Genomic DNA, 27,622 nt, shown 5'->3' on the forward strand with positions numbered 1-27,622 from the left:
TCAGATTCCTTCGGCGCCGATGGACAGACCAGCCTCACCGGACTTATTTACACCGGATCCCTTGCAGAAAACACTCACCAAGGATCCAAATACTTGACATTTGACACTTTCTTCCAAAAAGAGACATTTGGAGAAGCCTGCTCCACCTCCGCCTCCAAAGAGGAAGGACTCTGCTACCTCCCCGTTCATAATACCTTCCCCACCTCCTCCACCTCCACCCCCCTCCGCCTTCTCCACCCCAACCTCATCGTTCTCCCACCCCTTCTCCACAAGATGATGATCACGGGGACCCATATGATGACATAGGGGATGTCCCCCAGGACCTACCCACAGGGGACCCCACTCCTACAGGATCCCCAGACCCATGGGACGACTACAATATCCCTGATCTCCCCAACGTCCCACAAGATGACCCTTACCCCTCCAGGCCATCTCCACCAGAAGACTCATTGGGGTTCCACCACCTACTGCAAAGGGCGGCACACTATCACGGGGTAGACTTACATACCGACCCCGTGGAGGAAGATTTCCTCCTCGACATATTCGACACCACACATAGGTCTACCTCCATATTACTTATGCTTAAAGGAGTGGTAAAGCATGCGCTAGAGGTTTTTAAGGACCCAGTTAGGGCCAGGGTCATTAACCCGCGCATCGAGGAAAAAATACAAAGCTGCCCCCACAGATACCTCCTACATCAGAGGGCCAGCGCCACTAGATTCTCTAGTGGTATCCACTGCACGTAAAAGGGCAAATTCCCAGGCGTCGGGCGAAGCACCACCACCTGACAAAGAGTCAAAGCTACTGGATGCATCAGGGAAGCACACTGCGTCACAAGCAGCCAATATGTGGCGTATCGCCAATACTCAAGCGCTATTGGCCAGATATGACAGGGCACATTATGACGAGTTAGAGAGCATAATGCACCACCTCTCTGAAAAATATAAAGCTAGGGCCAACGAACTAATATAAGAGGGTAAGACTATCGCGAACACCTCTATACGCTGTGCCTTAGATGCAGCAGACACAGCTTCCAGGGCCATCAATACCAGCGTCGTCCTCCGTCGCCATGCTTGGCTGAGAATATCCGGGTTTAAACCGGAGGTACAAGCCTCCATCCTTAACCATCCCTTTGACCAGGAACATCTATTTGGCCCAAAGGTGGATGAGGCCCTAAAAAATATGAAGAAGGATACGGATATGGCTAAGTCCATGGGAGCCTTACAGTCTCACACCTTCCTAGACGCTCCTTTTGCCACTCTTCCTTTCGAAGTACATCTAGAGGCTACTCCTCAGACACCGCGTCCACTTCGTACAAATCCCCCACTCAGTCCACCTTCACGAGGGGTTATCAAAGAGGCGGCTATAGGGGTAACAATATTAAAGGCAGAGGCAAAACAAACAACGCCCGCTCTGCCACAACGCCTACCCAATGACTTCCCCCCCACTCCCCCAGACCATTCCACTCCGGTCGGGGGCAGACTCCCAACATTTCCTTCCCGTCTGGGCTACCATCACCTCGGACAAATGGGTGACACAAATAATTCAATCAGGCTACTGCCTAGAACTAATATCTACCCCCCCAAAAATTCCACCCAGGCAGCGCCCAATGTCACAAGAACATTTAATACTCCTAAAGCAGGAGGTAATCTCCCTCCTACAAAAACAGGCAATAGAACCCGTTCCTACCAACCAACAAGACATGGGAGTCTACTCCCTATATTTTCTCATACCAAAAAGGGACGAGACTCTGCGGCCCATCCTAGATCACTGGCCCCTAAACACGTACATACACACTGACCATTTTCATATGGTAACGCTTCAGCAGGTACTTCCGCTCCTCTCCCAAAATGACTTTTTGACCACCTTGGATCTAAAAGACGCGTATTTTCACATTCCGGTGCACAAAGCTCACCGCAAGTACCTCAGATTTGTAGTGGACGGACAACACTTCCAATTCAAGGTGCTCCCGTTCGGAGTTACAACAGCGCCAAGGGTATTCAAGTGCCTAGCAGTGGTAGCAGCACATTTACGAAGACAACACATCCACGTCTTCCCATACTTAGACGACTGGCTGATAAAAGCCGGGTCATACAATCAGTGTGTTCAACACACATCTACCACCATTCAATTACTCCACCAGCTGGGCTTCACAGTAACCCACCAGAAGTCCCATCTCCAACCATCCCACATAAAACAATACCTCGGTGCCACCATAGACACCTCAAGAGCACTAGCCTACCCCAATCCTGCCAGGATTTCAAGCATTCAAGCTCTACGCGCAAAATTCGCACTACAACACTCCCTTCCAGCTCGAGTGTTTATGCAACTAATAGGGATGATGGCCTCTTGCATTTTCATAGTGCCTCACGCAAGACTCCAGATGCGTCCTCTCCAAGAGTGCTTAGCGCGCCAATGGAACCAGGCCCAGGGTCAATTAACAGATATGGTGTTGGTAGACGGTCGCACCCATCGCTCTCTGCAGTGGTGGAACACCACAAACCTTTCCAAAGGTCGACCGTTCCTGGACCCGGTTCCTCAAATAGTACTGACAACGGACGCATCGCTCTCCGGGTGGGGAGCTCATCTACTACATCTCACCACACAGGGCAAGTGGACACCTCAACAAAAAAGTTACTCCATATCAACCATCTGAAGTTACTAGCAATCTTCTTAGCCCTAAAATCTTTTCAAACTCAAATTTCAAGCAAGGCAGTCCTGATCCGGACAGACAACATGACAGCCATGTATTATATCCAAAAACAAGGCGGCACACACTCTCCACAGCTCTCACCTAGCACAGAGCATATGGAGATGGGCGATACCCCAGAAAATCTTTCTCCTAGCTCAGCATGTCCCAGGAGTCCAAAACACAGTGGCAGATCTGCTCAGCAGGCAGACACAACAGATCCACGAGTTGGAGCTTCACCCACAAGTTCTTCACCCATACTTTCAAATGTGGGGGCATCCACAGATAGACCTCTTCGCCACCCACGCAAATGCCAAATGCCCAAGCTTCGCCGCCAGATACCCACACCCATTGTCCAAAGGAAATGCGATATGGATGAACTGGTCAGGCAAATTTGCGTACGCTTTTCCGCCTCTCCCACTCATTCCACTAGTGGTGCGCAAACTACAACAACACTCCCTCACACTAATCCTAGTAGCTCCAACGTGGAGACAACCGTGGTATACCACACTGCTGGAACTATCTGTAGTGCCGCACCAAAAACTACACCTCTCTCCACACCTCTTTACCCAGAACCATGGGGAGATCAAACACCCGGACCCAGCGCAGCTCAACCTTGCGATCTGGCTCCTGAAATCTTAGAATTTGGGTACCTAAATCTTCCCCCTGACTGTATGAACGTCATCAGAGAAGCTAGAAGACCTACCACTAGAGCGTGCTACGCCGCCAAGTGGAAACGTTTTGTTGTTTATTACCATAACAACACCATCAATCCACTGGACGTGTCCATTCAACACATAATAGGCTACTTACTCCACCTACAAAGGTGCAATCTAGCCTATACGTCCATTAGACTACACCTCGCAGCAATTGCAGCTTACCTACAAAACAGGCAACATCTCTCACTCTTCAGAGTGCCTGCCATTAAAGCCTTCATGGAAGGCCTTAAAAGAATAATTCCCCCCAGAGTGCCACCCTCACCTGTGTGGAACTTAAATATCGTTCTCACAAGGCTAATGGGGCCTCCCATCGAACCTCTCCATAAAGGCGAACTACAGTTCCTAAAATGGAAAACCGCTTTTCTTGTAGCCATCACTTCCCTTAGAAGGGTCAGTGAGATACAAGCACTTACCATTCAAGAACCCTTTCTCCAAATGCACCATAACAAGGTTGTTCTCCGTACCAACCCAAAATTCCTCCCTAAAGTCATTTCTCCCTTTCACCTAAACCAAACAGTAGAACTACCAGTATTTTTCTCGCAACCACAAACCGTTGCAGAAAGGGCTCTTCACACAGTGGATGTGAAACGAGCCTTACTCTACTACATTCAGAGAAAACAACCTTTCCGTAAGACCAAATAACTGTTTGTTTCTTTCTCTCCACCACACAAAGGCAACCCCATCTCAAAATCTGGGATAGCTAGGTGGATTGTAAAATGCATTCAAATCTGCTACTATAAAGCAAAGCGAACGCTATCCATTCCCCCGAAAGCCCTTTCTACACAAAAAATAGGGGCTTCCATGGCATTCTTAGGGAACATCCCATTAGATGATATCTGTAAAGCAGCTACATGGTCAACACCGCACACTTTCACCAAACACTATTGTGTAGATGTGCAAACTAAGCAACAAGCTAGTGTGGGCCAGGCTGTACTCAAAACATTATTTCAAACCACTGCAACAGATACGGGTGGTCGCCGGTAACGGTGGGTACTGCTATATAATCTATGCACAAGTGTGTAATCTGCAGCTCATATGCCTCGAACGGAATATGCTACTTACCAGTATGCATCTGTTCTTGGCATGTAGAGCTGCAGATCTACACACGCCCACCCGCCTCCCCGGCTACCTGTATCTGTTCCAGTTTATCTTATTTAGATAGCACACACATGGGCATCTTCACTGTTACTACTACGCTCCATCTTTCCCTGCTGGCGAAAAGCAATCTGAGGATGGAGCCGAAGCCCATGCGCAATACGATCCAGAGGAGGAGTCACCGACCTCGTGACTTCCAAAGACTTTCCAAGAGGAAAAACAAACTGCAAACATCCGGGCCCAACACCAGATGGCGATCTATGCACAAGTGTGTAGATCTGCAGCTCTACATGCCAAGAACAGATGCATACTGGTAAGTAGCATATTCCTTATATCATGTGACTCTACTTGATCAGGATGTTCAAATTGCAAAAAATGGTGACCGCATAATCTTATCTAAAGTCCACAAGATGGCACTGAGCTAAAGTGGCAGCAACCTGATGTTCATAAAGATCCAGATAAATCATATCCTTCCTTGGTTAATTTAAGCCTACTGAAATAATAGTGCTCTGGGACAAACCTATTTCTAATCGTCATCAGAATTTTGAGCTGTGCTCTGTTATCCTTGGTGTTCATTGATTGCCTCCTGAAGGAGGTACTGGTGCTGATAGTTTATGTAAACGGTCTGAAGGCCAGACATCATAAGGATGATAAAGTGTCTGTGTATTCAAGTCACAGTGCTCAAAGTCCTCAAACAAGGTCTCTGTATTCTTTGCTCTGATGCAAGTATTACTAACTGGCCCTGATATATTACATAAGTAGTCATTGGTAAGCTTTTCTGTGTATTGCTCTAGATTTAGTACCAGTGTAGAAACAAATTGTCTATCTACAAGTGGTGCAGTTGTGAGCCCATACAGTGTCAACCCACCAGCACTTTAACCACAGCTCTGGGCTCTACTCCATCTCCCCTCCGGATTATCCTTCTCTATACAGTCTCTTGAGGTTTCTCTGGGTTAACAGTTGCATTCCTCAGGTTTTAGATAGTATGCCCAAGCAGAGTGAAAGCCTTGCCAATCCGTCATTGTATTTGGTGGCTGTTTGGAGGCATTGCCATAAATTAAAAGCTAAACTATTCGCAGATAGTTAGAGGCCCTAACTTCATCTCCTTCTCTCATTTATTCTGATCCTGGATGTCACCCTTTCAATGCCTGGTTGATTTGGGTCACAGCCAGTCGGTTGTGGCTGGGTGTCGTGGCAGCTCGTTGTTGCAATCTATGTATCAAGTGTCAGTTTTCTGTGGTCCGTGGTAACTCAGAAATGGAAGCCTACTCCATCTTTCACTGCTCTGGACAAGGAGTGTAAGAACATGGCTTCTGTTAATAAAAGGAAATCTTAATTTCCAATATGGCAAAACAATCTCCAGTGACCCTGTGATATTTTAAGGTAATTGTTTCAGGCTGCTGTTTGGTCCTGCACCACGTTTTTCCTGGCCCTCCTACTGTCTTGCCTGATGTCCTGTCAGAGGTGGGAACTTGCTGCCTTAACCAGCAATGGAATGCGGTTCCTCAGTGTACATCAGAATTTGATTCCACATTCTTCACTGTGGACAAATAGGAAGCAGCCAGTCTGTTTATCTCGTCATGCATTTGTAAATTTGTAATTTAAGAACTGTAATTTTAAGATTGAATTCTTGGTGCTAAATGTGCTCCCTCCAGTAGTATGGTTCTGCAGGGATATTTTCATTTCCATACATGACAACTACACTATCAACACATTTACAAAAAGATCTATTCTCTACATGTTTGTCAATGTGTTGGCACCAAAAGTTACTCTCTTCAAGGTTTTAATAAATAGTTCACACACTTGTTGAAACACTGCTAATCCTGGTTATGGAAACGGCCCCCTTTTTTAGGTCTCGGCCTGATTTAAGCAGCGCATGCGCTGCTCTAGTCTTACGAGGCTTCTTGGAATCGATACGATTCCAGAAGTCGTCTCCCGGCTCCGCCTCCAATTTTCATTGGTGCGCGTTGTTTTGCGTCATGGCTGATGCAAAACACAGTGTAATGATTGCACTGGAGGCAATCATTACACTGAGGGTTGCCACCCTGTTCCTTTTTGGCCCCGCCCACTGGGATTTGATCGTTTACTTGCGGAGGGACACAGCCTCCTTCAATTACTCTGTAAGCACTATTTACATGTTAGCATGTCGGGGGAAAAACACAAGCGAGTCAAACTTCTTTCCGTGTCAGCTTTTGGCTCTTGGAAAAAGCGAGCGCGCCTAGCTTGGAAGTGCCTATGTGTCAACTTCTCTGATGCGGATATGGAAAAATTGCCTTGGACTTATTAATTCGGGGAAGAGGTTTAACCTGTGACGTAAGCCCGAGTTGATAATGAGCTTGCGAAATGTATTGACATCTGTGAGTTGGCTTAACCATCCCGTGTTGGGCAGGCCCTTTACTGGCAAACAGGGGACATCCCGGCGGAGGCTGAGCTACCACCACGGCGAATTGACGAAAGAGGTAAGTGATGGAGGAGGGCTCTACGAGGAGCGTGCAGTCCTGGAAGCTCTAAGCAGGGTCTGTGAAATGTTCACAGAAAGGTTTGCGAGGAGAGACCCTGCATCTCAGAAGCTGTCTGCAAACAGCAAGGGCAGATCTGAGCTGTTCGGAGGAAGGACAGCAGTATGGAAAGAGATGATTCTGGCTCGTCCTCCGGGGTGCCTGCTGATGTCATGGCAGGGCAGCTGTGGGAACCAGCCGTGGGTGCTGTCTACTTTGGCCGGTGCGAGGAGGGCTTTTGCGAGGAGTGATGTGACCCGTCTACAGGAGGAGCTGTGAGACACAGACCCTATTGCATTTTGTGGGGTGCACTCTGAGAAGCCCCTTTTTGAGTTGCAGGAGGTCCCGTGGGGATCACCGGGAGCAGTGTGCAGGCGATCTTTATAGCTTCAGTCAACTGGAAGAGGCAGTGAGGTGCGAGCCCTGCTTCGGACCCGGCTCCCTCTGCCTTGGGATATAGCCGTTCCGTACTGTACAGGTAGGCTGTCGGGCACCCCCTCTACCGTATTTTATATTACTGGGAGAAAAAAGGGCTGGAGTGCGTCTTATTGTTTGTTTTTCTCCCCTTTCTTCGCACATCTTGGGTCCGATTTATAAAGAAAAGGTGGGAGCAGCAAGGGTGTGGCTATTAAACAGAAAACCTATTTTGTCCCAAGAATCGTGTAGCACAGTAGACACCCCCGTTGAGCGGCATGTTGTTTCTGCAAGGGGATTTCCAGTTATAGTCCAGCCCTCTTTTATAAGAGCCATCCCCCGAGCGCAAGTCATCACACTAGTTTGAGATGAAAACCGCTGGACTCGAAGCGCTCATCTCAATTCCGATCACAATATATTATCGTTTTGTGCGGTGCAATTAGTATTTCATTAATTTGGTTTAGCATGCCGCATTTCATTCACATAAACTCGTGTTTCATTGATGTGCATTTTTGTTTCCATTTCCCTTTTTGCTCGGCTGCCGCGCAGACTTCTCATTTGTAGTGGTTTGTTAAAGCAGCCATGACCGCGGTTTCCTTGCAGGGGCCCTAGTGCAGGGAAAGGAATTGCCCCCCCTGCTGCTGTTTGAACTATAAAATACATCAATCAGGGTCGAGAGGCCCTTCTGCACCCCGGTGCCACTGCACCTGCTGCACCAGTGGAAGTTACGTTCCTAACACGGCCTGGCATTTCCTGCTGCGACTATAGGAGGCTGAACAGCCAGTACCATGGCAACGCCCTGACTCTACCCTGACCTGACTGAGAGCCATGGTGCCTGCAGCTCCCTTGGGGCTGCCCTCTCACACTGTTGCTAGAATCCAGCCCTAAGGGTTCAAACTTTTCCAGACCCAGCCCTGCAAGAGAGAGAGGAAAATATTTTCGTTCAATGCAAATCAACAACTCTTCCGAAAAGGTATGTAGTTGCTCGGGGGCCGATTTTCAATATTTTGCCTCTGACCTATGGGAAATACCGGCCGGAAAAAAAAGCAGGGGAGAGGAGGGTTGGTGAAGGGGCGTTCCTACCAAATACGCTGTCTATTCTGTATATGTTTTATAGTTTTTCAAGGTAATCAGGTCGATTATTAAAAAAACAGTATTCCCAAACTGCATTTTAATAATCTACCCAAATAGTCTAGTTTTAAGTGGGATCTCGTTCCCGCGCAGGCACTGAGATGAGAGCAGGAGAGAGCTGTGTGCTGTTGAAATGCCCTATCTGCGCTGAACTCACTAAGAACTCTTTCATGAAATCTGACAACAAATGTAAAGAGAGCAAAACTCCCCATATTGTCATCAATATAGTCTGAAAGTGGCGCATTCTTTGCACAACTTGCAAGGGGACTCATGTCCTAAATGACGCAATGAGCTAGTCTTGACTTTTCAAACACTAACACTAAATTGCCCCAAGTGAGGTTTTGTCAACAAAGCAGTTGCCCGAAGGCATGAGTGGCAATAAAACCCACACTCACTCATTGTATTGTTATGAGCGGGGCCATTAACATATTGTCTCTGGCATGGGTTGCGCAATGGAGCAATAAGATCTGTTTGGTTGGGACCACATGCCTCAGTTCAGTTTTTTAGGTCTTGCCTGGCTATCTTGTAAGCGATCGCTCAGCGAGACTTATGTAGGGGCTTCAGAAAATGCTCCCAAAGGCTTCCCAGGCAGATCGGGTGGCGGTTACGCGCACTCCATTTGCCACCAGCTACTTCCTGCGCCGCCTCACGCATTCAGAGAGATTTAGTAAGGGGCACAAGACCTTAGAAATGCGGTTTATGGCCAGTGCATGTGAGGCATTCAAGCGCGAAGCTGGCATCTGGCATCGGACTTGAAAGCAGCAGACTGCTTTCGCCAGCGCGCACTCGGCCTCACTTCCTGCATCCCCTCTTACAACAATTAACTTTCGTTATAACTCACACCCCATATGCTCGTTCCCTCCCACCCTTCCTTTGATGTCCGCTTTTCTTGTTGTTTACAAACCACGCTGCTGCAAGCCGCACACTGCTGCACGCGGCACACTGCTGCACGCGGCACACTGCTGCACGCCGCACACTACCGCACGCCACACACTGCTGCGCACACTGCTGCATTACACACTGCTGCATTACACACTGCTGCACGCCGCACACTGCTGCATGCCGCTGCACGCCGCACACTGCTGCACGCCGCACAATGCTACACGAAACACTGCTGCACAATGCTACACGAAACACTGCTGCACGCCGCACGCTGCTGCACACTGCTGCATTACTCACTGCTGCATGCTGCACGACACTGCTGCACGCCGCACACTGCTGCACGCCGCTGCATGCCACACAGTGCTGCATGCCTCACACTGCTGCACGCCGCACACTGCTGCACGCCGCACACTGCTGCACTCCGCACACTGCTGCACTCCGCACACTGCTGCACTCCACACACTGCTTTTATGCAAGTTTATGCTACTGACATTGTAAATGACAATGCCTTTTATTTGTTTTAAAACCAAAACATAAATAAAAGGCATTGTAATTTTACAATGCCAATAGCTCAAACTCTTATAAATGCGAGACCTATTGCATTGCAAATGCTTGTCTTTTTATTGGGCTTATGACGCATGTGTTTGCTGAATAAAACCGAGACTCCCCACTGCCCTTCTTGAACAATAAACAGCGCTGCCACTACAATTATTACATCCCTTTCCAATCGGGCAAACAAAAAGCAAAATAAATAATCCAACAGTGTCCCAGATAGGCATCTTTGTGCCAGGGGTCACAGCACACAGTCTGCACGAGGCAGTAAAGTGTGGTCTTTAGTGGTATTAGGACTCCTTTCCAGGTTGCGTTGGCCCATTTCCGAGCTGTTTCACTGGTCATCTTATTGACTTGGTCAGGAATTGGCGTTCACATTTGGAGCTGTCTCCGCGTCTTCTTTTACTCTCATGCTCACACTTTGATCATTCACATTGGTAACAAACAAGTCTGGAGTTGACTGAAAGCGTGTTTGCCTTTGTCTCGAAATTCCTGATGACTGGCACATTACAGTTAAGGCTGATGAATTATGTCATTTCCCATGACAGTTGTCAGTGCCTTTTTGCAGTCATCATAGCCACGGACTGAGGGTCAAAAGCTATTCTAAACTTCTAGCTTGGATGACTGCCTTTGACCAACACTTAGTCCTTTTGTATAAGGTTCATCGTCTTAACACCCTTTGATGCCTGTTGCTGACATCATTCTTCCAATTGCCTTCTGCCTGCATGACTTCGGTCTGTCTGGATTTGGTGCCAACTAGGGCAGCCTGGTTGGAGCCAAAAGGGATGGTGCCAGTCACGTGATATCATAATGACTGTCGCAGAGATACCGTAAGTCGATTGGTGAAGAGTGGATCAGTACTCCTTCATGACTGGAAAAACATGTTACTTGTAGGTGAACCTCTTGTTTGTTTACAGAAACCATTGCCTTCTTTACGGTACTCATGAACCTCTTGAATTTGCTGCTGACTTGGTATGTAAGTTGATACGGCAATGTTAAATGCCAAAGAATGCACGGTATAGCTTTGGTGTGTGTGTGTGATTGATAATGGGAGAACTGTGCCTGTTTTTTTTTGCTTTTTTGTTTACTCTGTTGGTCGCCAAAATCAACAATATTATGATTATTACTAATTCTTTAGGTATGTTGGCCAGCAGTACGACGTCCGGGACACAGGCATGTTTATCTAGGGTGATAAGGGCTTGACACCCATTAAAGTGCTTCACAAGTCGAAACTCAGCTTTTTTCAGGAGCCACATTCAGTTGTTGGATGGTGTGGGGTTAGCTTCTCTGCTCGTCTTGATATTGGACACATGAGGCATGACACTGCCTCACATTGCACCTGTTCTTAGATATCAGTATCACTGTCCCCTGATGTCCTACTGGTAACAACTTGATAACTTAAGGTAAAATTGTGTCTTAACAGAATAATCCCTCCTCTGAAACAGACAACTGCATGCATGGCCATGTTTATCTTCATTTTAAAGCCAGTAGGCTTACTTTAATGATTTTTAGCAAAGTAGGGCTTTTATTTTACATTGTGAATGATTTGACAAATCCTTTTTTAACTCAGCTGTTGATATTCAGTTCTTGGTGTAACAAGTTGTAGTAACTCTTACATTCCCCTTAAACTTCAGCGATGTCTTGTTTCAGTCTCAAGTTTGGTGATTAGTAACCCTTTGAATGGAGATGAAATTGAGCTTTTTTCCAGTGAGTCATCCTTAAATATGGGCCTCTATTTCATAGTCGCTGGCTCTGGCCCACTCCCTGCCCTGCTACTATGACCAAAAATGTTGGTGTTACTCTCAACTCAGGTCTTATCTTCTGCCCACATGTCAACAAGAGCGCTGGTGCTTGTGGCTCCCTTTTGAAGGGCTTGTGGAAAATTGTTCCTTGCCTCTGAGTTGAAGGGAGATCCAGGCCTCTATCTCAATCTGTTTAGATTAAAGGATGCAGTCTTCTTGGCTTACGTAAACCCCTTCTGTATCATCTTTGGATTGTGCAAAATGCAGCTGCCACTTCTGTTAATTAATTTAACCCGCTATACTAGTTCTCCTGGATCTCTCAGCAGCCTTTGACACCATCTCTCACAGTGTCCTTCTAGATAAACTGCGAGGGATTGGTGTCAGAGGCCCAGCCTTAAATTGGATACATAGTTTCCTGTCAGAAAGAACACAATGTGTACAAATGGACACGTGTGTATCTAACACGGCAGTGGTGGACAAGGGGGTACCGCAGGGTTCTATCCTAAGTCCCACCCTGTTCAATATTTGTCTCCACGTTGGCCCCAATTATTAGATCTTGTGGGTTCCATACGATCTCCTATGCAGATGACACACAGGTGCTAGTCCCCATTGGGAAAGACCCTGCTTTGACCAGAGAAAAATTCAAAGGCTGCTTGCTAAAAATCGCTACCTGGATGAGCAAGAACTTTTTACAATTGAACTCCAGTAAAACTGAGATCTTGCCATTCGGCAAAGCTGAGGAGCTATGGTCCACGGAGTGGTGGCCAGAAGAAATGGGGGAAGCCCCCATTCCCAAATTTTTTTGCAAAGGACCTGTGGGTGGTGATCGATGACAAAGTCTCGATGGAGGAGCACGTAAAAATCACCGCGGGCAAGTACTTTGGCATAATGCGCAAGCTAAGGAAAGTCTTTCCCTGGATCCCCCTTCACACCAGGAAAATTCTCATTCAGGCGCTTCTAGTCAGTTGACTAGACTATGGGAACTCTCTACTGGTAGGGATCAGAGAAGATCTGTTATCTAGGCTGCAGGTTGTACAAAACACGGCAGCACGCCTGGCCTTAAACAAGCTGCCACGACCCCATCACTACCTTTATTACGGCACCTTCATTGGCTTCCTATTGAGAAAAGATCAATTTTTAAACTTCTGTGCCTGGCATTCAAAGCCCTTAATGGACTTGGACTGACATATTTAACTGAGAAGATGCAATGGTACTCTCCAGGGCACCCCCTGAGATCTAGTAGTCAAAGGCTGCTCCGCACCTGCAGAATCAGTTAAACCAAGATGGGAGGGAGGGCATTTTCTCATCTAGCCCCCGCCCACTGAAACAGCCTACCAGATGAGCTGCGAGCATGTCCTAACCTGTCACAATTCAAGAAGCTTCTTAAGACGTGGCTGTTCTGTTAGATCTTCACTTTTCCGGTAATCTGCCTCTCAGGCGCCAAGAGATCCCCTTGGGGATGATTCGTTGCGCCCTACAAATATTAAAATTAAAATTCAATTTAGCTCAGTGTGCCTCTGTTAAATTCCAGTTGGTCGTCTTTTAAGTTTATCAGTGAACTGATATTGTTTTATGACAGTTTGCATGGTACCAGACCTACTTACTGGCATTAGTTGTAGTATCTCAACTTGGGGCACCAGCTCTACATGCCCTTTCACACAATTTGTACATATTCTCATGCACTCTTGGCTGTTATCACATATTTATATATGTATATGGTATTTGTACAGCTGAATCCTAGTCACAAGGTAGGAGTGCTGTACAGGGTCCGAGGCAAGCAACAAGTGATAGAGGAGCGGAGTTCTGGGACTCTACATCAGACATCTTCGACCGTCTCTGTCTCCTATCAGACACCAAGCAGTCTCTTTCTTTAATCAGTCTCCACCTCCAGCCATTCGACCCCAATCAGACACCTTCGTTCATCTTTTTTCTCTAATCATTCATCCATTTACTGTGTCCTTAATTAGACACCTCTGTCGATTCCTTCAAAGTGTGAACCGTTGACTGTCTCTAATCACAGTCTGTCCTCCATCAGACACCTTCACCTGTCTATTCTTTTTCTAAGACTCCTTCATCTGTCTACTCTGTCCCTAACCAGATGCGCCCACTCATTTACTTTATCCTAACCAGACCGCTTTGTCCATCTCTTTCTGCTCTGTACAATCAGTGAGTCACCTTCAATTTTATCTCTAATCAGACACTTTCACCATCGGGTTGGTCTCTAATTAGACACTCCCACCGTCTAACCTGTCTCTAATAAGACACCGTCACTCATTTATTCTGCCTCTACTAAGACCGCTTCATATGCAATCAGACAGTCAAATCAAAATCAAACTTTATTTTGCAATAAAATGCATAAAAGTGCATATAATTTCATTTCTTGTGTTTTTACAATAGTTGAGTAGCCACACAATTTTCATGACAATAAAAAAATATATAAAACCAAATTTATAACAATTAATTCCGATTCAAATATACAAAGGTTCTTTAAAACCTTCTTAAAAATCCTATACAGTTTGACGCACCCAGATATCATTGACATTTGAAATAAATTCCGATATTCACCCTTTTACATAAAAGGAGTGTGCTATATAGATGGGTTAGCCGGTGAGCCAAACAAAGCCATCAATTCACAAAGCGTTAAATACATAAAAAGTAATCTATACATTTATCCATGGGCCATAAGTTAACTGTGTCTCACTAAGCTACCATTGTAGTGGCAGCCATTCTAGTCTTTACAGCAGCCTGTAACAAGCATTAGAAATGCAATAGGTCTCGCCTTTTATTAAGTTAAAGCCATTTGCTTAGCTATATAATACCATTAGCAAAGCAAATGGCTTTAACTTAATCAAAGGCGAGACCTATTGCATTTTCAATGTTTGTTATTCAAGCTTACCAGCGTCATTGAAATGTTATTGAGGCACTTGGGATACAAAAGAATGTACATTCAGAATTCTGGCACACAGTAATTAAAGGGTTTCTAATAAAGGAACGTCTGCTCTGCCATAGCAGAGAATTCAAGTCTTCCATATCTTGTGAGCACTTGACAAACTTTTATATAGAGCATTTTTTTGCATGACTTGACTTCAAAATATTTTTTTGTTTGTGTGCTGTGAACAGTTGATGAATTTATAATATTTGTAACCTTTTTCAGCAAATTGCCTTTAAGAACTTGGTTCAGCGGAATCGTCAGAATGAGCAACAGACGAACAAAGCCCCTCCGTCCAACTCTGTCATACACTTACCATTTATCATTGTGAACACCAGCAAAAAGACAGTTATAGACTGCAGTATTTCCAATGACAAGTAAGTCAAGGGATGCAAGTTTCTAAAATACCTTTACTTTTTGATATTTAATATTATCACTTTTACTGCTATTAACCAATTGCTCAAATGAAATGAAGGTACAGTTATCGTATAGAAAGACATTGTTGGTGCAACAACCACGATTTTATGCATCGGAAGCAAGACAATGATCATTCAATTGAAAGTGCATATAAATAGTATTCAGTCTTAAAGTGAGATGAGGATGATACATTTATCATAAACGTGGATGCTCATACAGGCACACCACAAATGCAGGGGGTTGTCGTTCACTGAATCATCACCATTAAAAACCGTTTCAGAACTAGAAAAAATATTTTTTTATTTGAGCACAAAGCTGTTGATGGCCTAGGGAATAGATGCTGCCCCTTTTAAGGCTTCCAGGTTGTTCAGCTATGATGCTGTAGTCACCTTCTTTAGCTATTCATTTCCTCCTCGTTTTTTTTCTCTTTGGAAAGCTTTTTCATTTGCACTCTAAACATGTTTAGTTTTCTTTTGCCGTGATTTCCAGGTCTCAGTCGACTCTTTGAATGCCTTGCCTTTGCAAATAATGGCAAAGTGCCCTTTCTTTTTACAATTGCTACAGGTACCCTTACTTGCTGGACATAGTCTGTCATTGGCTAAATGCCCTGTCTTCCCACAAAGAAAGCATTTGCCTAGAAAAGTACTTTTCCTCTCCCCCCTATTGTGAACATCCTTTTTTTTGTCCTGCACTTTTAACCACATGCACTGCATTCTTTTTCTCCCCTTCCTTTTTTATGACCTCAACGCACTTCACAGAATGCTCTGTATCTTTTTAGCAATGAGGAGGACATCATCCAAAGAAGATTCATCCTTCTCCCACAGTTCATCTTGCCCCTTTCAAAATTGCATCTCAACATAAATTTGGTTCTTTATTCTTACATCCACTAAGGAACCAAATGTTCGAGACATATGAGCTGTAGATCATATGCTATGCATAGATCGTCATCTAGTGTTGGGTCTGGATGTTTGCACTTTGTTTTTCTTTGAAGAAATCTTTCCGGTCACGAGGTAAGTGAATCCTCCTTTCGATGATAGTGTGCATGGGCATCGACTCCATTGATGGGTTGTTTTTTCCCGCCATCGGGTTCGGAAGTGTATTGCTGCGCTCAGGTTCGGCACCGTTTCTCAGTTCCCTTTGACGCTCAATCAACCCCCCTAGACAGTATTGTTATCGAACGCGGTTCTCCATTCGTCGTGTAACGTCTCACCTCGAAAAAACTTTGATCGGAAAACTCGTTCCAGGCCTTCGGGCCTACCCGCTGACCGCACTAGCAGTCGATGGAACAGACTCCCTTCAAGTTCTGTCCCGGATGTCGCGCTAAATTTCCACGGACCGACTTGCACGAAGTGTGCAATCTCGGCCTGTCCCCGGAACACAACGAGAATGACTGCGACGCGTGCCGATCGTTTCGATCGAAAAAGACACTTCGTCACCGTCGGGCTCGACGCCACGAGATGCGACACCAGAGCAGCTCCACACCGGACATCTCCGGGGAAGATTCCGACACAGAACAGCAAACCAAAATCAACTCCGACATGGAAGGAGAGGAGCAAGTTACTCCGGGTCAACGTACCGTGAGTAAAGTCACCCCTTTGCCAACTCAACAACCTAAGACAAAGGCTCCGGTCCCTCGTCTGCCTTCGGGCCAAGGTCAAAAACAACAATTGATGGAAGGAATGCAGAACAATGTCATACATTCACCCCAGTACAGAGATCTGGGCCTAAATCCATCGTTTTTTTGCTCACCATGCCGTTCCAGTTTGAACCCAGCCATATGCAAATCAGTCTTGTCCCTGTGCCTCATGGGAACAGTCCAGCCCGAACTGCCAAGCCAGGTCCTCCCTGGACTGGAAACAAGCATCCTAGGACCGGTTTCTGGCATTTCAGCCAGGCTTGCTTGATTTCCAGTGGCATGGAGAGCAAGGGACCCACGTCTGGGCATACCCTTCCCACTCGGGGTGACAAATGCAAAAACAACAATTGATGGACAGAATGCAGAACAATGTCATACATTCACCCCAGTACAGAGATCTGGGCCTAAATCCATCGTTTTTTTGCTCACCATGCCGTTCCAGTTTGAACCCAGCCATATGCAAATCAGTCTTGACCCTGTGCCGCATGGGAACAGTCCAGCCCGAACTGCCAAGCCAGGTCCTCCCTGGACTGGAACCTAAGTGGGATGGGTATTCCCAGACGTGGGACCCGTGCTCACTACGCCACTGGAGTCAAGCTATCCTGGCTGATGACGGCTGATAGCCAGAAACCGGTCCTAGGATGCTTGATTCCGGTCCAGGGAAGACCTGGCTTGGCAGTAAGGGCTGGACTGTTCCCATGAGGCACAGGGTCAAGACTGATTTGCATATGGCCATGTCTGAACTGGGGTGGTGTAGTGGGCAAAAGAACGATGGATTTAACCCAGATCTCTTGACTGGGGGAGAATGTATGCATTGTCAGCATTCCGTCCATCATTTGTTTGTTGTAACGCTTTTCGGGTCAAGGTCGGCACAGACAAGTTTTCCGATGCCCAACTCTCCGGCCCGGCTCCGAAACATAAAGAGAAGCCTTCCGGCTCGGGCCGGCACCACTCCGGTGCCGAAAAAACACCTTCGGCACCAAAACCCAAATCTAAACATGTATCTGAAAGAGACACGTTAGTGATAGATTCCTTACCTTAGAGTATCCCCAGGCTTCAGACTGGATCCGGTAAGTTTTCGCTAGCAGTACCTCTGTCTGTCAGTAGGTGGCGTTGTGCAGCTCCGCGTCTGTCGCTGGCGTAGGATGCGCTAAGATGACGTCACGGAGACTACTTAGGCGCCACCCATGCACGCTGACGTCAGTTCTTTCTTTTTCTGCGCCAGTAAGCGCAGATCCGGTTAGAGCACGTACCTTAGTCACTTTTTAGGTCTCGCCTGAGCCAGCGCGTGTGCTGCGAGACAGTTAGTGCATTTTCAAAGTGCTACCAGAGATTTTTCCCGGCCTCAAGCTTGCATTCACGAGCGCGTGCACGCGCGCAGCCGCCATGTGGGTTTGTCACGGCTCATTAAGCCTTGCTGCCTCTCTCCGCCTTGCTTGCTTGGGCTTCAATTCCCTCCCCCTCCCCCACCACAGATCGCGTCACTCTGCTGGCCTCCACTCCCCCCGCTCTATACTGCAGCAGGCCTTAGCGTGCTTTTTTAAAAATAATTCTTTTAGTGCGCGCGCACACAACTCCCGGGCTTGTCTTGAGTTATGTTGAGGTCTTTCACTCCTGATCTTTTCCATGGACCACTCACTGCACAATTAAGTAAAGGCATGCTGTGCTTGCTACAGGCTCGACATCTTGCCTCCATATAACTGATTATATTTTAAGGACGTGGCTCTCATGGGATCCCTACAAAAACATTCCCCCACTTGGGGCCTCAACAGCTTGAGAAGAGCACCTCACAAAGAGAGCAAAGGTTCAGATCCACGAATGACTGACATGTTCAATCACCATGGACAAACAGCGAGACTCTAGATGAGAACCATCAATTTTCGGGTGTCTCGTTCTCTTTCACTCTCTCCTAACCGTGCCAAATGTGGAAAAAAGTTTGGCTCTCGAAGACTGCACCCCACGCCAAACACATACGAATGGGGAAATGCAGTGGTCTTAGACCCCTGCACATGTAGGACGCCTATCCCATGAGTACGGAAGTCACACTGACCACTTTAAGATCCAGCACGCCATCCTTGGCTTCCTGCAACAGGGTGAAGAACTTGGTAGTGAGCAAACCCAGGCTCTTCTCGTGGTGCCCGGAGGCGCCGCTCTGGCACAATGTGGCAGCGGCCATCCTCCGTGCTCGCCTCCACGAGCCCTCCTGCGTCGCAGCCTCCTCTTCAGTTGTGATCGTGCACGGCCGCCGCGGAGCAGTACAGACAGCATGTGAACCCTGGCATAGCATCCACGGAGGAAGTGACGTTGCAGCTGCTCACGGTTGCCAGAGTAGCAGGATTGTTGGCCTGTGTACGGTATGAAAGCTGCCGTGCTATTTACACCTGACTCGTGTGCCGAAACTATTCATAGTTTTAAACTTAGAAGAATGGCAGTGCCTGTAGCTCACAGGTCCCAAGTCTTCCCTTTTGAGAGAGTGCATGCCCTCATGTTTAAGACTTACAATATACATTATAGTGTTCCTCGTTTCACATATCGCTCACCCCCACTGCCTTAGTGACAGTTTAAAGATGTTGCTCTTTCTGACCAGAAATGTCTGCCCCCTATATTTAACTTGACAACGTAGTCGCAGCGGTTGAAGTACCTAATAAGCATTGGCAATAGATCTCGCCTTTGGGACCTTGTAAGTATTTAGTTATGCAGCACAATATCCAGGGTGCAACAACATCAAGTGTTGCATGGCTAAACACTTATACGGTCCCAAAGGCGAGACCTATTGGCTATGCCAATGCTTGTTGACTATGTTTTTGAGACTTTTGTCTCCTGGAAGTTTGAGTCTACTTTGGTGCCGTAGGAATGCCTTGTTTTAAGTCTTGTGGGGCTTGCCGTCGCAATATGTCGGTGGCGGACCCCCACGACGTCTGTCCCTATTGCCTGGAGCGCGACCACGACTCCGGGGCCTGTATGGACTGTTTGGCCATGGCCCGAAGGCTTTGAGGGAGCGGTGCCAGAAGCTGTTTGAGGTCCGGCGCTCGTCCAGGGGCCGCTCCAGAGAACGCTCGCGGGACCGCCATCATCGCTCCTCAGGCTCCAAGTCTTCACCTTCGGATTCGGGTAAGAGACGACACAATAAGAAGTCGAAGAAGCGTTGTCGCTCTCGAACGTCCCCCCGTCGATCCACGGATGTGGACAAGGGGGCAGGGGGTTCTGCGGTCTACTCACCATACCCGGGTCAGTCTGCGACTCCCGCACAGGTGCAAGAATTTCTTGCAACCATGGACCGCCTGTTTAGGCCTCGGGCTCCCGCCGGCGCGCACTTGGGCCCCGCGGTCCCGTGTCCGGATCCTGTTGGGCCGCCGGTGGCTCCGGCGCCACAGGATCCCGTGCAGCTGGCTCTAGGCACGGCGCCACAAGGTCCCACGCTGCCGGCTCCGTCCCCAGCGCCGCCCTCGGCTCCGCCGCCGCAGTGGATACAATTTGTTCCGCCCCTGCCCAGGTTCTCGGACACTTTTGTCCCTACCTGGTATCCGCATTGGGACACGGTGCCGGTTCGGCCCCGTCCTGCGCCGTTCCCGGCGCCGTTTGTTCCTTCCCAGGTCCCTGACCTGCCGCCGCAGTCTGCACATACGGCGGAGGGGGAGGACGACTGGGAGGGGTCCAATGACCTTCTTGCTCGTCAGTGTGAGTCCGAGCAGGACTGGGCAGAAGAGTTAGAGGAGGCGGGCAGCCTTGAGCTCTCCTCTGACCCAGGGTTTGCCTCTCCTCCGCTTACCATGGAGGAGGGCGCTTCGTACACGATGGTGCGCCGTCGTGCCGCTGGTTTCCTCCACCTTGATCTCCCGACGGTGGCTCTGAAGACTAATCTCCTCACTGAGGTGCTTCAGAAGGCGTCCACTTCGTCGAAGCCCCTGCTGCCATTTAACGACACCCTCACTGACGTATTACTGGGCACTTGGTCGCGGCCTGCCACAGGGGCCCCAGTGGATAAGAATGTCGCCAGGCGTCATCGCCCTGCACCGGGTGACCCGGCCTTTCTGACCACTCATCCTACGCCGAGAGCCTAGTCATCCAGGCTTCGACTTCCCAGAGTGCCTTCCCCATGGCTCCGCTGGATAAGGACTTTAAGAAGCTGGAGCAGTTCGGCAAGAGGTTGTTCTCTTTGACCAGCTTAGGGCTGCAGTTGGTGAACACCGCATGCCTCTTGGGGTGCTATTCCCACGCGGTGTGGGATGCCGTTGCACAGGTGTTGCCTCAGTGTCCTGAGGAGGACCAAGCCGTGCTGTCTCAAGCTGTTGGATGCGGCTAAGTTCGCCATTCGGTGTGGTTTGGACACAGCGGACTCACTAGGTAGAGCTATTTCTACGACTGTGGCGCTTCGTCGCCACGCCTGGTTGAGATCTACCGGGTTCTCGCCAGATGTGCAAAGCTCATCAGGGGTGTCAGTCTTCCCCTACCTAGACGACTGGTTGTTAGAACGCAGGCTCGCCCCAGGCAGTCGTCTCCCACCTTCAGACTACGGCCGACCTCATGCATTTGCTGGAGTTCTTCATCAATGTGCCGAAGTCGCCCCGGAGTCCCTCTCAGAAGCTCCCCTTCATCGGAGCGGTTCTGGATTCGACGCGGTTTCGGGTTTATCCTCCCAAGCAGCGAGTCTGGGATATTCAGGCTATTATTCTGATCTTTCAGCCTCTATCCCGGGTTTCAGTCAGGATGACCCTCCGGCTCCTGGGCCTGATGGCCTCCTGCATCCTGCTAGTGCAACATGCCAGGTGGCATTTGCGGGCTCTGCAGTGGGACCTGAAGTTCCAGTTGGCGCAGCATCAGGGCAACCTGTCCGATCATGTCCAGATCTCCGAGGGCACTGCACAACAACTACAGTGGTGGCTCACGAATCGCGATTGGGTCAATGGCAGATCCCTCTCCCTTCCCCAACTGGAGCACACATGGTGACGGATGGGTCCCTCCTGGGATAGGGAGGCCACTTGGGAGAGACGGAGATCAGAGGACTCTGGTCTCCGGCAGAGTCCTGGCTTCATAGCAACCTTTTGGAGCTTCGGGCGATCCGACTTGCACTGAAGGCATTCCTTCCCTTTGTCCGGGGAAGTGTGGTGCAGGTGTTCACGGACAACACCACCACCATGTGGTATTGCAACAAACAGGGCGTGGTGGGGTCGTGGACCCTATGTCAGGAGGCTCTGCGCCTCTGGTCGTGGCTGGAACATCAAGGCATTACCTTGGTGGTTCAACACCTGGCATGTTCTCTGAACGCCAGGGCGGACGAACTCAGCCGTCGGTGCTTGATGGATCACGAATGGCGGCTTCACTCCGAGGTGGTGCAAGGTCTCAGTGGCGAGAGCCTTGGTTAGATCTATTCGCCACCGAAGAGAACGCACAATGTCATCAGTTCTGCGCATTGGAATTTCCAAGGCGGCACTCGCTAGGCGACACTTTTCGTTGCGAGTGGAGTTGCGGTCTGTTGTACGCCTTTCCGCTTATACCACTTCTGCCCAGAATGCTGAGGAAGATTCGGCGCGACTGGGCCCAAGTCATCCTTGTGGCTTAGGATTTGGCACGAAGATACTGGTATCCCGAGCTACTCAGCATGGCGATCGATCCCCCGATTCGTCTGCCTCTTCAGGAGGATCTTCTGTCGCGGCAGCAGGGGTCGGTCTTCCACCCGAACCAGTCCAGCCTCCGCCTCCATGCGTGGAGGTTGAGCGGCGACAGTTGACCGCTTTCGATCTTCCTCCCGAAGTCTGTAATGTCATTCTGGCAGCCAGGCGTCCCTCCACTAAGACGGTATACGCCTGCCGGTGGAAAAGGTTTGTGGCATGGTGCACAGCAAAGTCTGTGGAACCACTTTCTGCCCCTCTTTCTGAGGTCCTTCTGTTCCTACTACCCTTGGGCACTATCAAAGGTTATCTTTCGGCCATCTCCGCCTTTCTAAGGCTTCCAGATCAGCCTTCTCTCTTTAAGTCCCCGGTTAACGGTTTCCTGAAAGGCATTACGCACACGTTTCCTCCCATGCCTTTCATAGTGCCTCAATGGGACTTGAATCTTGCCTTGACCTATCTGATGTGCGCTCCTTTTGAGCCCCTTCATACCTGTCCTTTACGTCTTCTCACTCTCAAGACGGCTTTCCTGGTAGCTATGACCTCTGCCAGAAGAATGAGTGAGCTCCAGGCTCTTTCTTCTAAACCCCCTTTCCTTTCTGTTCATCCGGACAAGGTGGTTTTAAGGACCCATCCTTCTTTTTTGCCAAAGGTTGTCACGCCCTTCCACATCGGGCAGACCATCACTTTGCCCACCTTCTTTCTGCCTCCTCATACTTCAAAAGAGGAAGCGAGGCTCCACCGTTTGGAACCAAAACGTGCGCTCTTGTTCTATCTAAAGCGCACACAGCAGTTCCGGGTGAATTACCAGCTCTTTGTTGACTACATGGGTGCCAAAAAAGGTCGGGCCGTGCACAAACTAACCATCTCTGTGTAGGTCGTTCTGTGCATCAAAGCATGTTACACGTTCGCTAAGAAGGAGCCTCCTGTGGGCTGCGTGCCCATTCTACCAGGGCAACGGCAGCCACTACTGCCTTGGGACGCGGCGTTCCCTTGCAAGATATGTCAGGCAGCTACGTGGGCCTCGCTGCACACGTTTACCAAGCATTACTGCCTTGACAGTCAAGTCCGGAGAAACTGCTTCTTTGTCCGTTCTGTTCTCTGTGCCTTTCTGGTGTAATCTATTAACAGACCCATCACCGGGGTTGGTATTGCTGGGGTATCTATTCTAAGGTAAGGAATCGATCACTATCGTGTCTCTTTCAGATGCACAAGTTACTACTTGTGTAACGATATGTTCGAGGCATGTGGGCTGCTGAATTCATATCTGTGCATAGATCGCCGCCTAGTGTTGGGTCCGGATGTTTGCACGTTGTTGTCCTGGAAGAGTCTTCGAAGTATCCTTGGATAGGTGACTCCTCCCCTGGACTACAGTGCGCATGGGCATCCTCTCCATCCTCAGATTGTTTTTTTCCGCCATTGGGTTCGGATGTGCTATCTTAGCTCAAGTTAGGAAAATATTTTTTCGAGGCCAAAAGGCCTTTAGTTCGCGTCGGTACTGTTTATCGATCGGGTTTCGATAGAATTTGTTAGTTTACTAACTTTCAGCACCGACTGCTTTCGCATTTACCTGTCCATCGACTACTTCGACGATGGAATCCAGGACGCCATTCAAAAGGTGTCCGGTATGCAATGCGAAGTACCCACACATCGACGTCCATCCGGTGTGCAACAAATGCCTTTCGCCGGACCACGACGAATCAACATGCATGGCCTGTGCCCGGTTCCGCTCGAAGAAGACTCTGCGGAATCGACGAGCGGCGAGACTCGAGGCGCAGCACGCGGCACCGGCCCCGACAGACATCTTCGGCGAGGCCGAGGACGTCGAGGAATTGGAAGTCTTGCCCTCCAGTCCCGTTTCCGAACACGAACCCGGATCGGACGAGGAAGACGAGTCACTCTTCCACAGAGGTGAAGACGACACCGAGGTAGGAGACGACGAGGAGGCCTTCGGGGCCGAAGAAAGTAGCTCCAATGATGAACAAGGCCTACCTGTTCAAACCGTTCAAACACCAGTGCCACAGCCTATGGCTCCGGTCGAGGGATCGCCTTCGGGCCTTACCCGAGACCCATCCCGCAGTTCTTCGGCCCCGCCCTCGGGCCCGGCCTCGGACGTTCAGCGGCAGCCATTACTACATAAACAGGCTGGTTTCCCTATCACAAAACCGAAACCGAAAGCTGCTCAGGTTCCACCGAAACCGAAACTGAAAGTAGCGCTGGTCGGATCGAGGCCTTCGACGCCAGCGCACCGCGTCGGCACCGACCGCACCAAGAGGGACTTCGGTGCCGAACTTGAGGCGGGCGACGTTGGAGTCGACAAAGGGAAAAAAGCCATCGGCACCGACAAACCTGCTCGGCTACCGGCACCGACGACACCAAGGGCCGTACCGCCTGCTGTGTCTCACATCGCTCCCTCGACGACACCTAAGCCTCAGGCATCGAAGACTTCGACGGTGATCTCTTCACCCCGACTCGATGACCCGCCGGCACCGAAAAAATCTACGGCCGCCTCTACGAGCCTGGCCGGTGCCAAAGCCTCGAAGGCGCCCCAAGTACGACCTGGTGTGACGCAAGGCAGCAAAACCACACCTGTCCTCCAGGACACATCGGGCTCCGGTTCGGTCGGAGCTCCCGCAGCCTCTTCGGTGCCGACCAACATTACCTTCGGCTTGCCTCCGTCAACAATCCCAAAAATGTTCCAACTCAGGACACGGGTCACCCAACCTACGGTCACACCTGCTGAGACGTCTCCAGCACGTATCATCGACGCCGGCACTGGCAGAATGATTCTCCAGGACCGAAGGATAACTTCGGAGCCGCCATTGGACCCTTTCAGGATCCCACTAAAAAGGAAGTTGCCTGCAGAATCGGAACCTCTCCTTTATGAACCCTTCCATTCATCCTACCAGGATCCACACCGGTTCTCCCCCACACGCTCCGATACAGACGCATTGGAGGACTACATGGCTGACCAAGTCCCCTACCATGTAGACACGGACCCTGATGACCAGCAGGACCCTGATCAAACTTGGGGCGACCCTGCAGACCCCAGTGCACCTCTCGATGCACAGGATCCACAACTCTATGGGGCAAAGACATCTCCTACGGAGGATACTGCAGCGTTCAATGCTCTTATCGAACGTGCTGCCAATAACCATGGGGTGCAGCTTCACTCTGATACCATCGAAGATGACTTTCTAATGGACACCTTTGCATCCTCAGAAAGACATGTAAAGACTCTGCCAATGTTGAAGGGGGTCCTCAAACCAGCCAAGGACATTTTCAAAGAACCCACCAGGGCACGAGTGATAAACCCCAGGATTGATAAAAAATACAGATCAGCACCTGGGGATCCTACTTACATCAGAGGACAATTACCACTCGACTCCATCGTCGTAGCGAATGCACGCAAGAGGGCACACTCGCAAACAACAGGTGACGCTCCTCCCCCGGACAAAGAGTCCAAGGTGTTAGAAACCTCTGGCAAGCGAGTTGCCGCCCAAGCTGCCAACATATGGCGCATAGCCAACACTCAGGCGCTCCTTGCTCGCTATGATAGAGCGCACTATGACACACTTGAGCAAATATTCCAACATCTCCCTGACCAGTTCAAGGAAGGCGCAGAAATGCTCATCAGAGAAGGACAGCTACTAACGAACGCTTCCATCAAATGCGCACTAGATGTTGCAGACACGGCTGCCAGAGCCATAAACACAAGCGTCATGTTGCGACGACATGCCTGGCTACGGATCTCAGGATTCAAGCCTGAGGTACAAAACAATATACTGAACCAGCCCGTCAACCCCGACTATTTATTCGGGCCAGAGGTTGACACCACCCTCAAAGATAAAAAAGGATACGGACACTGCAAAGTCCATGGGCGCACTACAAACTCAGTCCTTTCGGAGCGGCTCCTTTCGTCGCCCCGGAAACAAGGGAGCAGGTAGAGGACAGGGGTCACAACAAACATATAACAAAGGCAATACACAGACCACCTATGATAAAAACACCCGAGGTGGATATCGTGGCTCCAGCACAAAGGGCAGAGGACGCGGCTACGGCAACACCAGGTCCTCCCCCAAGAACAAGCAGTGACGCCCTCTCCCTTCCTCCCGACCACATAACACCTGTCGGGGGAAGGCTACAAAGGTTCCTGTCCACGTGGAATTCCATCACCACGGACAGGTGGGTCAAAGATATTATAAAATACGGTTACTGTCTGGAGTTAACCTCCACTCCACCCACAATACCACCAAGAAGCCGTCCTATGTCCTCAGAGCACTTAACGCTCTTACAGCAAGAAGTGCAAAGTATGCTTCTAAAAGGCGCTATAGAGGTCGTACCCATCCACGAGCAGGGTGCGGGAGTGTACTCCCTCTACTTCTTAATTCCAAAAAAGGACGGGTCGCTCAGACCTATATTGGACCTGAGACCCCTGAACCAGTACATTCTTTCAGAGCACTTTCATATGCTCACTCTACAGCAAGTCCTTCCGCTTCTCAAGCAGGGAGACTTCCTAGCCACACTGGACCTCAAGGATGCGTACTTTCACATACCCATCCACCCCTCACACAAAAAATACCTCAGGTTCACTGTTCAGGGGCAGCACTATCAGTTCAAAGTCCTTCCCTTCGGCGTGACAACAGCGCCCAGGGTTTTCACGAAGTGCCTAGCTACGGTGGCAGCACATCTACGGAGGCAGCATATACACGTCTACCCCTACCTAGACGACTGGCTCGTTCAAGCGAAGTCAGCCCAGCAATGTGCAAGCCACATGTCCCGCACCATTCACCTTCTTCACAGTCTGGGATTCTCACTGAATTATCCAAAGTCCCATCTCCAGCCCGCACACGTACAACAGTACCTAGGTGCGACTATAGACACTCTGGCGGCCACAGCTCAGCCAAATTTAGTGAGGATCGACAGCATACAACTGCTGATCTCCAAATTCAAACCCAATCACTCACTTCCAGCGCGAGTGTTCATGCAGTTGATAGGCATGATGGCCTCCTGCATCTTCATAGTCCCGCACGCGAGATTACATATGCGCCCACTTCAGGAGTGCCTAGCACGTCAGTGGAATCAGGCTCAAGGACAGTTAAAGGACCTAGTGTTGGTGAGCGGTCGGGCATACAACTCTCTGCATTGGTGGAATCCACAAAACCTTTGCAAGGGCCGACCGTTCCAAGAGCCTGTCCCACAAATAGTACTGACAGCGGACGCGTCTCTCCAGGGATGGGGAGCTCATGTACTCCACTACACAGTGCAAGGACTATGGACAACACAACAAAAGAAGTTGCACATCAACC

At 49.2% G+C, this 27,622-nt stretch overlaps 1 protein-coding gene across 11 annotated transcripts in view; it reads left to right on the top strand.

Moving 5' to 3' along the window:
• The window catches only part of TFDP1 (transcription factor Dp-1), a 392,616-nt gene that overhangs the window by 234,820 nt on the left and 130,174 nt on the right, over positions 1-27,622 (top strand). For all 11 annotated transcript variants that reach the window (XM_085622724.1, XM_085622729.1, XM_085622731.1 and 8 more), the window contains one exon: positions 14,877-15,028. In XM_085622724.1, coding sequence (XP_085478850.1) covers positions 14,877-15,028 — 152 coding nt within the window. The remainder of the gene's footprint in view (positions 1-14,876; positions 15,029-27,622) is intronic.

This window comes from Triturus cristatus, chromosome 8 (genome assembly GCF_964204655.1).
Source record: "Triturus cristatus chromosome 8, aTriCri1.1, whole genome shotgun sequence".
In the NCBI taxonomy this organism is placed as follows: domain Eukaryota; kingdom Metazoa; phylum Chordata; class Amphibia; order Caudata; family Salamandridae; genus Triturus; species Triturus cristatus.